We start from the raw sequence: 12428 nt of genomic DNA, 5'->3' as shown, positions 1-12428 counted from the left end.
AACTCCCGCATGAGTGCAGTCTGATTTCATGCCAGGTCTCTTTAATATGATTAAATTCACTGTAACACTCTGTAATAGGAAATGCATGACTATATTAAAATGTGCCAGTCCTTATGTTTTAAGCGAAATAAATTAAATGGAATTGAAATTAAATTTTAATGCTAAATGCTTAATGCATGTGATCAGAGGCTACTAATAGAATGTGGTATTGTGTGTGAGGCAGATCTGGACTTGTATATTTGGTGAATTTTTTCATCTGAGTTTGTTTTAATAGCTTGAAGTGGTTGCACAGTGTGAACTTTGACCTTTATGACTTGTTTTACTGATTTATGAAAGTTTATTGAAGGACCCTTGGAATTAACTATCCATTATTTATTTAACCGTAAACAAAAGTGTTTTTTGTCCTTTTTCTCTTCTAGATAACAGCGATCTTATTGCTTGCATGGTAGTGAGTAAAGATGGGGTTCAAGCTCAGCGCTTCCTGGCTGTTGATGTGTACCAAATGAGTCTTGTGGAACCGGATTCAAAGCGTCTTGGCTGGGGTGTTGTCAAGTTTGCCGGCCTTCTGCAGGTCTGCTTCATTTCCACTCCTACACTGCAAACATGATGCTCAAACAAAAAAAGTACACTTCTGCCACATTCTTGTCAAGACTGTGATGTTTATGCTCAGAAGTGACGTCCTCTGTCAGATTTTGAAGTTAATGCATATCTCGTCTCGAAAACCAATTAAAAAAAATCTCCTAAATTGGCTGTTCTGAGTTGCAGAAATGCATTTATACTGCCCTGAACAAAGTGCCTCAATTTGAAAGTGAGTAATGCATGTGTTGCATCATAACCCAGGCAACTTAATATTTATGAGTAAAGCCTCAGAGGATTTGTAAACTACATTAAAATGTAATCAACACTTTATATTAACTTTCAATAATATCATTATATATTATTTTATATGACAGATTACTAATTAAATTACATTCAAATAGTTTTTTAACTAGTAAAAGAATGTCATGAACTTTGATTTAATTATTTTATGAATTAAGTAATGATACTGACATTACTTAATTTTAATATGGGGACATGAGTGTTCATAAACTATTCCAAGCAACCCATATGTATGAAATACCTTTAAACCAGCTGTTAAGCACCCTACCTTGCATAAATGTGATAACAGGTGAAATCAAATCAACTGTAATAATAAAATGAAATTAGCACATTAAAATTGTCACTTTGTGTATCACATGATATTTTCAGTTAAAACTGATTAGTGCTGCATTTTTGAACAAAATTAATCATAATTAGGCATTTTACAAACTGTTCTCTTTAGGAAGGCTTGGTCTTAAGTGACACCTTTCAGCTTTTTGTTAGCACAACAATTATGACATTATTTGCAGCTAAATAATTATTGTGAGATGCAAGGAGTCATAACAAGTCATGTTAAGACAGTGTTATAGGAACGCCCAGAGAAAAAATAAATAAAGCAAATGCAAATAAGTAAAATAAAATGAACAAATAAAATGAAAACAATAAAATACAAATTATATACTTTAAAATACTTTTAGCATTTTTAGTCTTAGAAACCAAACTTCCTGCATAAATTGATGACTCAATTTTAATCATCTGCATATGTTCACAGGACATGCAGGTTTCAGGAGTAGAAGACGACAGCAGGGCTCTGAACATCATCATACACAAGCCCACGTCTAACCCTCACGCCAAGCCTGTGCCCATCCTACAGGCTAACTTCATCTTTGCAGACCATATTCGCTGCATCATCGCCAAACAGCGACTAGCCAAGGGCCGTATCCAGGCCAGGCGCATGAAAATGCAGAGGATTGCAGGTCAGGCTTTTTAACTGTAAACTGCCTTGAAGACAAAGCCATAAACTATTTTTACTGCAGCTCGTATCTGTTTATAAATGATATTTTCTCAGACCTCCCAGCTGTTGTGCAACAACGCAACAGCTGGGACTTTAGTTATACTTTAACAGGCCTGAATAATATTTCAAATGAATGAATGCCAGGTGCTTTACAGTGAATTGTACCAATTCCCAGAGACATGGAATTTCCCTTTATCTTGGATTTTTTACATTTAATGTTTGCTTTAATTTCTAGCTGGAGAAAAATCTGTTAATCAAGCCGCTTTTCCACTGTCGAGCCAGAGCTAACAGAAGTGGACGTTAGGTCTTCACGTACAGACTTAAAACTCCAGCATTGATGTCTGACCAATGATTAACGATAAAAATAAAAGTTAGGATGACAGTAATTTATTCATTTATGTCAGTAGTGCACCTCAATCAAACTGGTATTTATCATTATTTCACATAAAAAGAGAATACATACTTATTGCATCGTTTATTTGTGATCGCAGGAATGCACAAAACCACTCTGATAGGGGTTTTAAGTCCAAAGACTTATCAATTAAAATATCATGTTTATGTCACATTTCTTTACAAAGAATGAGCATTTCTATTCGATTTCTATTAGTATGTTTAAGCGCTGTCTTCCGTCTCACTATACTTATCCTTTCAGCCAGAGCAATAGAGGGAGTTTACCGGAGTGTATGTAATTTAACACGTATGCGGATGCAGAAGTCTGGTATCAACAAATGCACAGGGAAAAGACAGATGAAATATGAAACCTAATAAATACATGATTATAATCATATATGATTTGTTCTAAAATCATACATGATATGATATGACGTTCTTCAAACGTTGTCCCTGTTTTTTTCATAAGTATAATGTAAGTTTATTATGACAATGATTTACATAAGTAGCCTTTAGCATGACAGAAATATATTTCTGCCTCACACGGTGATCAGAATCCCCATCAGATCGCAATCAGAAGTTATCTCAGACACTTGCTGGTGCGTTTTGAGCTTAAACTTGTTTTAAATGTCTTAAATGTTGAGGTTAGCTGGTAGCCTATTATGACTACATGGAAATAAGAAGCAGTGTTGACCCTCTCCTGACTGAGGTAAACCCCACCTTTGTTCATAACCACTCCTCAAGCCCCAGTTGGCACGCTTTGGACCAAGGTATTCTGCGGGCCAAAAACCCTGGCCATTTGGCCCAGTCAAGCCTTGGAAGTGACAGTGGAAGTTGCGACTGGCCCTGGTACGCACTAGCACGCTCTTGGCCCAACAGTGGAATTGGGCTCATGTCTTAATCACTTCCTCTTTATTTTGCTCATGTTCTCTTTGTTTCCCATTCCTTCCTTAAACATTCATCCTCCAGCTCTATTGGACCTTCCTGTTCAGCCTTCCACAGAGGTGCTGGGCTTTAGCCAACCATCTGTTACATCATCTCTGCCTTTCCGCTTCTATGACCAGTCCAGGCGCGGCCCAGCCTTCGCCTCCGTAGATAAAGTTCCAGGTAAATGTGTGAACGATTATGAAGAAATCACAGAAGATTAAAGGGATAGTTATATAAAAAAATGTCCTGGCTCTTCCAAGCTTTATAATGGCAGTGAATGCAGGATGAGATTTTGAAGCCCAAAAAAGTGCATCCATTCATGATAAAAGTAAATCCATGCGGCTCCGGGGGTTAATAAAGGCCTTCTGAAGCGATGCGTTTGTGTAAGAAAAATATCAATATTTAAAACTTAACTAAAATAAATAGCTTCCGACAGACGGCTGATTTTATTCGTCTGAAAGAAGAAAGTCATAGACACCTAGGAAGGCTTGAGGCAGAGTGAATCATGGGGTAATTTTCATTTTTGGGTGAACTATCCTTTTAAGAGGCCAGCTGTTATCCACCGGTGCATATTTTCTGTGGAAAATAATTAATACTTTTATTAAGCAAGATTGTATAAAATCGATTAAAAAAGTTTCGAAAGATAATAATGTAAAAGCCTTTACTATTTCAAATAAAATGTTCTTTTGAAGTTCTTTAAGGTAAAGAATCTGTTTTCAGCATTGATAATAATCAGAAAAGTTTCTTGAGCACCAAATCAGATAATATTAGAATGATTTCTGAAGGATCATGTGACACTGAAGACTGGAGTACCATCACAGGCTCCATTACATATTTATACATCATTTTATGTATAAAGTATAAATTAAATGTAAGAGTCAGTGTAGAGAAAGAATTCTCTGATAACCGAGGCACTCCTTAATTAAAATGTCTTTATTACAAAAATGACATGTCCTAACTGGACAACTTTAAAATGCCCACGCATATCATGCCCTGAAGAAGGCTCCATGCCGCTACGCATGGGCATTTTAAAGTTGTCCAGTTAGGACATGTCATTTTTGTAATAAAGACATTTTAATTAAGGAGTGCCTCGGTTATCAGAGAATTCTTTCTCTACACTGACTCTTAGATGTTCTACCTTGGACCGAAGAGCACCCAAATTAAACTCAAAAGGAATTGAGCACGCCATTCATCTTGAATCTAAATGTAAGAGTTATTTGAACTTATAGCTATGCCTTGGACCTTGGTGTATATTATTGCTGAAGTTAATTAAAAAAATTATCTTTTATTGTAGGTTTTTGAGCAAGCTGCTGCATAAAAGCTAAAAAGGTATCAAAAATGTGTTCAGACATTTTTTATAACTGTAATCTTTCTGTATGACATGGTGGTAGATGAGTTGTCTTAATGTGAAATGTATATTTTATAGGACAGTGCTCACAACATCAGAGGTTCCTGTTTGTTATATTTGTTAAGCTATATTTAATATGTTGTAAAACATTTACCTCCTTTGCATTTTTTGTTTCTAAAAGGGACATGCTCACTCTCTTTGTGGAGATTTGCACAGAAACATGAATAATTTTCTGAAAAATTGCACATCCTAATTTTGTTTTCCCCAGAATTTCTCTAGTGCTTCAAGTTACAGTTCTGTTTTGTCTGAGGTTTCTAGGTAACGCTTCCTCTCCGCCAGCTGTGATTTTGAGCTGTCAGTATGCAGCCCTTATTTAGACTTTTGGTTCCAGACCAGTGGGTAATTCACCAAGTGATGTGATGACTATATATATATATATATATATATATATATATATATATATATATATATATATATATATATATATATATATATATATACGGTCTATTATATATAATATATATATATATATGTATATGTATATGTGTGTATATATATATATATATATATATATATATATGTATATATATATATATGTATATATATTAACAACCATCAAATGCTGGTGAAAATCCATAACGCATATCAACACACTAGCCAATTTGGTGGGTTATGATTCATAATTTATGTTCTATCACTTGAGCTATCAGACCCGTTCTCCTAAAAGGTGCCTCAAACATTAGAAAAGCAACACGTAAACTGAGGTGCACACTGAGAGAAAGTTCAAAATTCGAATGTTTTCTATGACCGTATGCACACTGGTGGCACTGCGGCGACCGTGTACAACTACGATTTACTCACAATAGTTTTCCATTAAAATACAATGATTTAGGACAAATATATGTATGTACTGACTTCACCCTAGAATATTGTGTATTGTGCATTTTTCAGTAACAGGTTTGTTTTTGTGGCTTGAATAAATATGCTTCATATAGAGAAATAATATTGATCACAATTTTCTTTTCGCTGTTTTTTTCAAATACCTTAATTCAACCTCATTGACACCACTTTGTTCATTCTTGAAGTGAACTTTTGCCTGTGTTGTGATCTACTGTTTTGGACTGCCTCCTTGAACTTGAACGTGAGTACACAATGAAGCCTGTCTGCTGTGCGACCGGTTAACGCTCCACCAGAGCCCTAGGAGACAATTAACCCATTCTCATAAATGCCGCATGTCCAAGACTTTTGGGCAAAAAGCACCCTGTCTTTATGGCTATGTGCAGGTAAACTTATAGCAGTTATAAGAGAAGTCACAGAGAATTTAGTTTTTATTTCCGTTTTATTTCATTTGAATGGCATCCGCAAAAAAGTATTGACTGTTGTAAAGCCTAAAATCAATTCAATGATTCAGAATCTGATTTAATAATAAATATAGTTAAATTTAAACAGTGACTTTGTTAATCTGGATTATTTCTGATATTTATGTTTGGCTATTAGAAGTTCTGAATGGCTGTTAACTTAAAAATGTAGTAGCCAAATTGGCTGATGAGTGACAAAGTTAATTTCAAATCTTGTTTAAATTGGTTGGACAATGAAACTGAAACAGTGGCAATTAGTGTTGGAGATTTCACACCTATATATGCATGGCCTGGTGGCTGATCTTTAGTGATTTTACATTCCATCAGTAAGATCAGAGTGTGAAGGTTGAATTAGCAGAGCAATAGCGCAGCTGTACATAAAATATTGCAATCCACACAACATAATGGGAGACATATCAGTGTTCAAAAGAGGACAAATTGTTGGTGCTTGTCTCGCTGGCTCATCTGTGACCAGGACAGCAAGTCTTTGTGGTGTATCGAGAGCTATGTATCCCACCACATAGGACACGAACCACATCCAGCAGGAGTAACTGTCGACTCAATAGGAAGCTGTCTGAAGGGGATGACCAGGTATTAACCCGGATTATATACAAAAAGCATAAAAACACAGCTGCCCAACTCACTGCAGAATTAAGGGGCTGTTTACACAACACCGTTTTTTAACTAAAAACTTAAAACTGCGTTTTGGCCGTTCATTTACACAACAACAGCGTTTTGGGTGCCTGGAACTTTCAAAAACAGGTTTCAAAGTGCAAGTGTCTCAGTGTAAACAACAAAAACGCCAATCTCTGAAAACAATGTTGTCATGCACATGCGTATTACGTGTTCAATCTATAGTGTTTCTTCGTCATCTAATGCCCTGGCAGCAGAATACATTGTTTTTAGTCGTTTTTGCGTATCCGTGTGAATGGCGATCATTTGATGGTGTCGTCTGTACGCGGAAAACTCAAAGGAAAACTTCTCCGTTTAAAGCATATCGTTGTTGTATAAATGTACCCCTAATGTGCACCTTGACTCTCCTGTTGAAATATTTTTGAGCCACTTTGGGGTATTTTGGAGGAGCAAGTCCCCCCCACCCACCCCCTTCAAAAGCCCCCTCACTACAAAGAGGAAATCTCTCAATATTTACAAAATGTATCGATACTTTCAGATTTGAGTAGGATTGTGATGCTCTTAATTTCACAAAAGTTAGTTCTCTGTTTAGGGAAACAGATGACTAATATCTGTCTCTCAGTCCCTTTTGATGACGTGTTGTTGGTTCAGGTAAAAGAGATTGTGGTTCCCAGAACTCTTGGTGTCATGCCAAGTGTTTTAAAAAACCTTGACCTGATCTTTGCCTGCCACTGGATCACTTTAAGGTTGTTCTCATTTGTACCAAAGTTTAGGAATCTAATCTGACTAGTGTTTCAGTTATCAGCAAGTAAAGGTGTGCATTTGTTTGTGTATATGAAGCTGCTTTATTTTCATCTCTTTTTTTAATTTAGTTTGAAAACAGAAATATTTTGACAAGATAGGGGAGTGGCCAGACTCAAACCCGCACCTGTTCTATCAACTAAGCCAAAGTTTCTGCTTGTTTTTATCAGTAAAACAAGTTTAATATTGAAAGTATCACACTGATTTGTCTGTCAGTGTCTTAGCGATCTATATGTGACCATGTGTTTTGTTTTCCAGGTTTTGCAGTTGCTCATGTTGCCCAGCACAACCCCACATCAACTTCTTTCACCTCACCACCTTCTAGTGGCCCCACCGGCCCCTGTGACTTTGTCACATCCAGCAGCGCATCCACACACACCGCAACACAGAGTCAAACAGGTAAAACATTCCACTCCCTTCTCTACTTTTGCTCAACCACCCCATTTTACTATCAACTGCTTTTACTGAAAAACCAAAACACTTCACACAAATGCTACGACACAGCCTCCTCTGAATCTAAGCAACTCCACATGTGTATCAGGTTTGCAAAGAAGCAGATTGCATAATCATTTTTGTTTTCTCACATAGTAGATCAGACTTAATAGACTAATGATATCTACGGTAAAAAACAAAACAAAAAAACTATTATTTATTTTCCTTTGTATATTTTCAGCAAACAGTGCTGGTCATTAGCCGCTTTCCGACCAAGTAGTTACAGGAGCTTAGTTATAGGAACTGTCCACTTCTAAACAGTTCTAAGAACTACTCTCCCCCAAACTCGGTTTTGCTGTTTGCGTTCGCACTGGCCAAGTGGCCATAGGAACTGGTAGGAGGGGTAAGGGAGTGACGCAAGCACAGTGACTTTTATTTTGACGGCGCGACGGACCTTTATTTTGGCGGCGCTGAGAACGCCAGAGCAAACAATGCTTGCATTCTCTGTGTTTATTAGTTAGCGATCTGTCTAACAGTACTGTTTAATATGTTATTAGATAGAACTGTTATAGAAAGTAGACAGTATATGAAAAAAAGGTTATTAGCCTATGCCCTGTGGTTGATGTCCAGTGTTGCTAGCTGGGCAGATAAACATAATAAGGTTTGGCTTGGTCCCCTCAAAGTTGCGTTGGATTTTCTCTTCAGCATAAAGGTTTAGAGACCCATCTATCACTGTTTTCCATGTTTGTATCTAGTTTCTGGAGTAAATATATAGGCTATAATCTGTGTGTTTACATATAGCTGTTTTAAAAATGGCAGGTGCTGGTGTTTTGCGTGCGTTCGGTCAATCAGCGTACAGCGTAGGCCTCGAGTGAGTTCACGTAGTGTTTTAGCGCAGCGCGTCTGTGTTGCACGTCACACGCATCACACACATGACCAGCGTCGGCCAATAGTGAGCCTACGTGTGACGTACAACACTGACGCGCTGCGCAGTTACGTAAAAAAACTCGAGGCCCAGAGAGAAGGAAATGAAAAGTGGAATAAAGTTGTTATTTTTGGGGGGTTTTTGCGCACAAACAGTATTCTCGTCGCTTTATAAACTTAAGATTGAGCCACTGTAGTCTTACGGGGTTGGAACAACATGAGGGTGAGTAATTACTGACAGAATTTTCATTTTTGGGTGAACTAACCCTTTAATGCCGTTTTTAAGAGGAGCAGCGCCACTTCTTCTCCTGTGTTCAAAACTCATTCACTTCTTGGAGGGAGCCCGGTCTACAGGGCGTCACGTGATTTTCGTGCATCTAACCTGGACATTGCCATTGCCAACATCAGACCGAAAATATGGCAAAATCATTTACTATGGTGATAAGCATATGGTGATTTTTCTTAAGTATTTAAGTATTTGAAATACTCTAAATACACTCCCTCAAAATATTTTGTTACAAACTACATTTAATTTTTTCCACACCTACAAAATACAAATTACAAAATACACTAAGTAATTAAATACGTATTTAAAATACATTTAATTGAAATACTGCCCATGTCTGCGTACACTAACGTCACGGGTAGTTCCTATAGTGCTGGTTTAGACCCTACTCTGAAGTAGGACCTAAATTAGTTCCTCCAAATGGAGTTCCTAGAACTAAAATCGTTCCTAGTTCCTGCGGTGCGAACACGCCGACATCCGGGTACTTTAGCCAATAGTTCTAGGAACTGTGAAAAGGTTCCTCCGGTTGGAAAGCGGCTAATGTGTCTCGCATCATCATATGTCTTTCTGTCAGTCAGTCAGTCACCACATAAAGACAGTGATCTTGATTATGTTCTGCAAGTTTAACACTAGGTATGCATTTCCACAGATCTGGAATAAGAGTTGTTAAGTTAATAATTGCATTGCGACTTACATATTTTGCTTTCAAGGTAGATATTTTTCTACATTCCCTGGGAATTGAACCCATGACTTTGGCATTCCTAGTGCTAATGCTTTACGGTTTGAGCTACAGGAATTTAAATTCTTGAATTGCAATTTATTATGATTGTGCAATCCCTAAAAAACATTTTATTAAAGGCAGCATGACATGGAAGTTGAAATAGTCTTTTCTTTCCTATTCCCTCAGTGAAACGGCTTCTGGAATGAGAAAAAATGTAGGGTGGGATTTTAGACTCTGTCCCAGTAGCTTTTACAGTGTCAGTTTTATAGTCACACCCCTGTAAATGAAGATTTTAAACTGCTGCAGCAGTATTATAGCTGTATGACTAAAGCCTCATTCATAACAAAGGAAATAACTATGAATATAAAGTTTGAATAATCATTCTTGAGAATAGGGAAGTCCACACCACATCTATAGCAATAACGATATTATTGGAATCGCCTCAGCTGATGAATGTTAAAAACATTGACAGCCAATCAGAATCCATCCAACTTTATAGAGCACAAGCATTTAAAGTGTCAGACGATATAACTGCAGCACGTGCTTATAAGAGACAGATCGTTATTCTTGCGTTGGTGTCATCTTCATATTTATCGTTCTTGGTGTGAAAGGACCTTAAGACTCATGTTTCTATACTCTTCTATACCTTCAAAGCCTCACAGCTCATACACTCTAATTCTTTGCTAATTCAAGGGCATGTATGCATGAGTGAATGTGTATATACATGTAATTACAAGTTCTTTCCACTTCATCCTTTTGAGCACTTGTCAGCTAGCCAATTTTGGCACACTTAGAAAGAAATTCTATGGTAAGCAATGGTCAAGTAGATCTTTCAGTGGAAGACTATTTTACAAATGTTAAATGTTCCCCTTAAGGGTCTCTCAGGAATTAAAGGATTAGTTCACTTCAAAATGAAACTTCTGTCATCATTTACTCACCCTAAAGTTGTTCAGCAGAAGATAGAAATTCATACAGGTTTGAAACAACTTGAGGGTGAGTAAATGATGACAAAATGTTTCTTTTGAAGTGAACTAATCCTTTAATGTGTTTGCTGGGTATAGAACAAGGGTCCCTGAGAGGCTTTGTTCACCTCTAAAGTTCTGTGTAGCCATTGGCTGCTTTATCTCGCTCTCTGCCTCCCACACTGTATTTCTGAGTTGAACACTGGTGGTCGGGTATGGTTTTGGAAAAACCTGAAAGCTCAAAAAGTCTTCACACCACAAGAGACCAGGAACCAATCATTTGGCTGATTCTCTGAACAGAGGAGTGGAGTATTGTGGCCTCTGTGAAGTCTCCTACAGATTTCTTTCTTGTGGCGGGGGCGTTTAACTAATACGGTCATGGGCTTTTTTTTGTTTCTTTCACTATGTATCTCTGTTCCTTTTACACTCTGAATCACTATAATGATCTATTTTGAAATACAGTGACCTTTTGGGGTTTGACTGAAGTGAAACTGTCCTTATTTAATCATTTAATAATAAATACAAATTGGACAAATAGTCTTCTGAAGTCACATAATAAGTTAATAAGTTGTTTCAATAGGGGCCACTGTCACAAACAACAGAGTGCAGCTGTGTGAGCTGACCACATTCACTGTTTGTTAACGCCTCGTGGGGCGGTACATCTTTGAAGAGAAGTTCTTAGAAACAGAAGCGGCGGTAGCAATGACGTATTGTTTTGAAGGTGTGGATTTGTGGTGAGACTGACATCGATTTCTTCCTCGGTACATGTCTGTTATGACAGAGACGGTGTAGTGTAAGTGTGGTTGCACATACGCAACCTGCATAGAGTTAAAGTCAACAAGAAATTCAAATTGACCGTTTTTGCCTTCTTAAAACATGTTCCTGGTCCTATTATGCACATTTCATGAGTGCATGTTATTCCAAATAAAATAAATTTGTAGTGTATCAAAATGTAATAAAAATGTTCTGCCTCTCATTTGTATTGGCTCATTACAGAAGTAAAATGGATTTTGAAGGGTGATTTAAGTTGACTCTACTAAATTTTATTTGTGCCCCTTTTCCTCTTTTATTAGACAGCTAGATATAGGGAAGAGTCACAAAATCATTGGGAGAGAGAGGAGGAATAGGATCAAGATATTTTTCATGCTAGACTCGAACCTAGATCACCTGCATGAGCACCTAGGCTAAACATTTTCTGAGCTAGAGTGCTAACCAATGAGCTATAGAGTTAAAATCAAGCTGTCACCGTAATCTTGCTTTGTTTACCTATGTAGGTGTAAAATAGCGTGCTTTGCATGTAATGCTAATTGATAATATCCTTTGGGTGTAGGTTTTGCTCCATGCACCCTTCAGATTAGATGCTGTAATTAATGTCTGTAGGATGCGTTCTGATCTGTCCCTCTGTTCTCTAGTCAGGTCTGGCAGGGAAGGCCGGAGGTGCGTGTTTTCTCTGTCAGAGGATGACAGGCACGGTGGAGAATGGGTTTAGAGCTCCAGGCAGACGTAACAGGCATGTCCGTGTGACGCTTTAATGTAGATTGACCATGCAGAGTGGCCCCCTTAGTTTCCAGTGACTGGCATTGTGCTACTAAAAACTAAAGGTGTGTGTGTGTGTGTGTGTGTGTGTGTGTGTGTGTGTGTGTGTGTGTGTATTCAAACATCATTGCAGAAACTGTGAAACTTCTCTTTAGAAGTGCATGGTATTAGCAAGCTGATGATATCCAAAGACTATGAATTAATGCCACCCTAGATCCTGTTTTTTAGCCCTTCACT

The 12428-nt window shown here is 37.5% G+C and overlaps 1 protein-coding gene across 6 annotated transcripts in view; it reads left to right on the top strand.

Moving 5' to 3' along the window:
• clec16a (C-type lectin domain containing 16A) overlaps positions 1-12428 on the top strand; it is a 63760-nt gene that overhangs the window by 48807 nt on the left and 2525 nt on the right. For 3 of the 6 annotated variants that reach the window (XM_084109892.1, XM_084109891.1, XM_084109894.1), the window contains 4 exons: positions 420-571; positions 1631-1835; positions 3233-3370; positions 7589-7729. In XM_084109892.1, the coding sequence (XP_083966018.1) occupies positions 420-571; positions 1631-1835; positions 3233-3370; positions 7589-7729 (636 nt within the window). Of the gene's footprint in view, positions 1-419; positions 572-1630; positions 1836-3232; positions 3371-7588; positions 7730-12067; positions 12257-12428 lie in introns of all 6 variants that reach the window. The other 3 variants (XR_014605517.1, XR_014605518.1, XM_084109893.1) reach the window with 3 other exon arrangements.

Source organism: Abramis brama (genome assembly GCF_963993115.1).
Source record: "Abramis brama genome assembly, chromosome: 1".
In the NCBI taxonomy this organism is placed as follows: domain Eukaryota; kingdom Metazoa; phylum Chordata; class Actinopteri; order Cypriniformes; family Leuciscidae; genus Abramis; species Abramis brama.
Note: the sequence above shows the minus strand (reverse complement) of the source record. Positions and strands in the feature narration are given on the sequence as shown.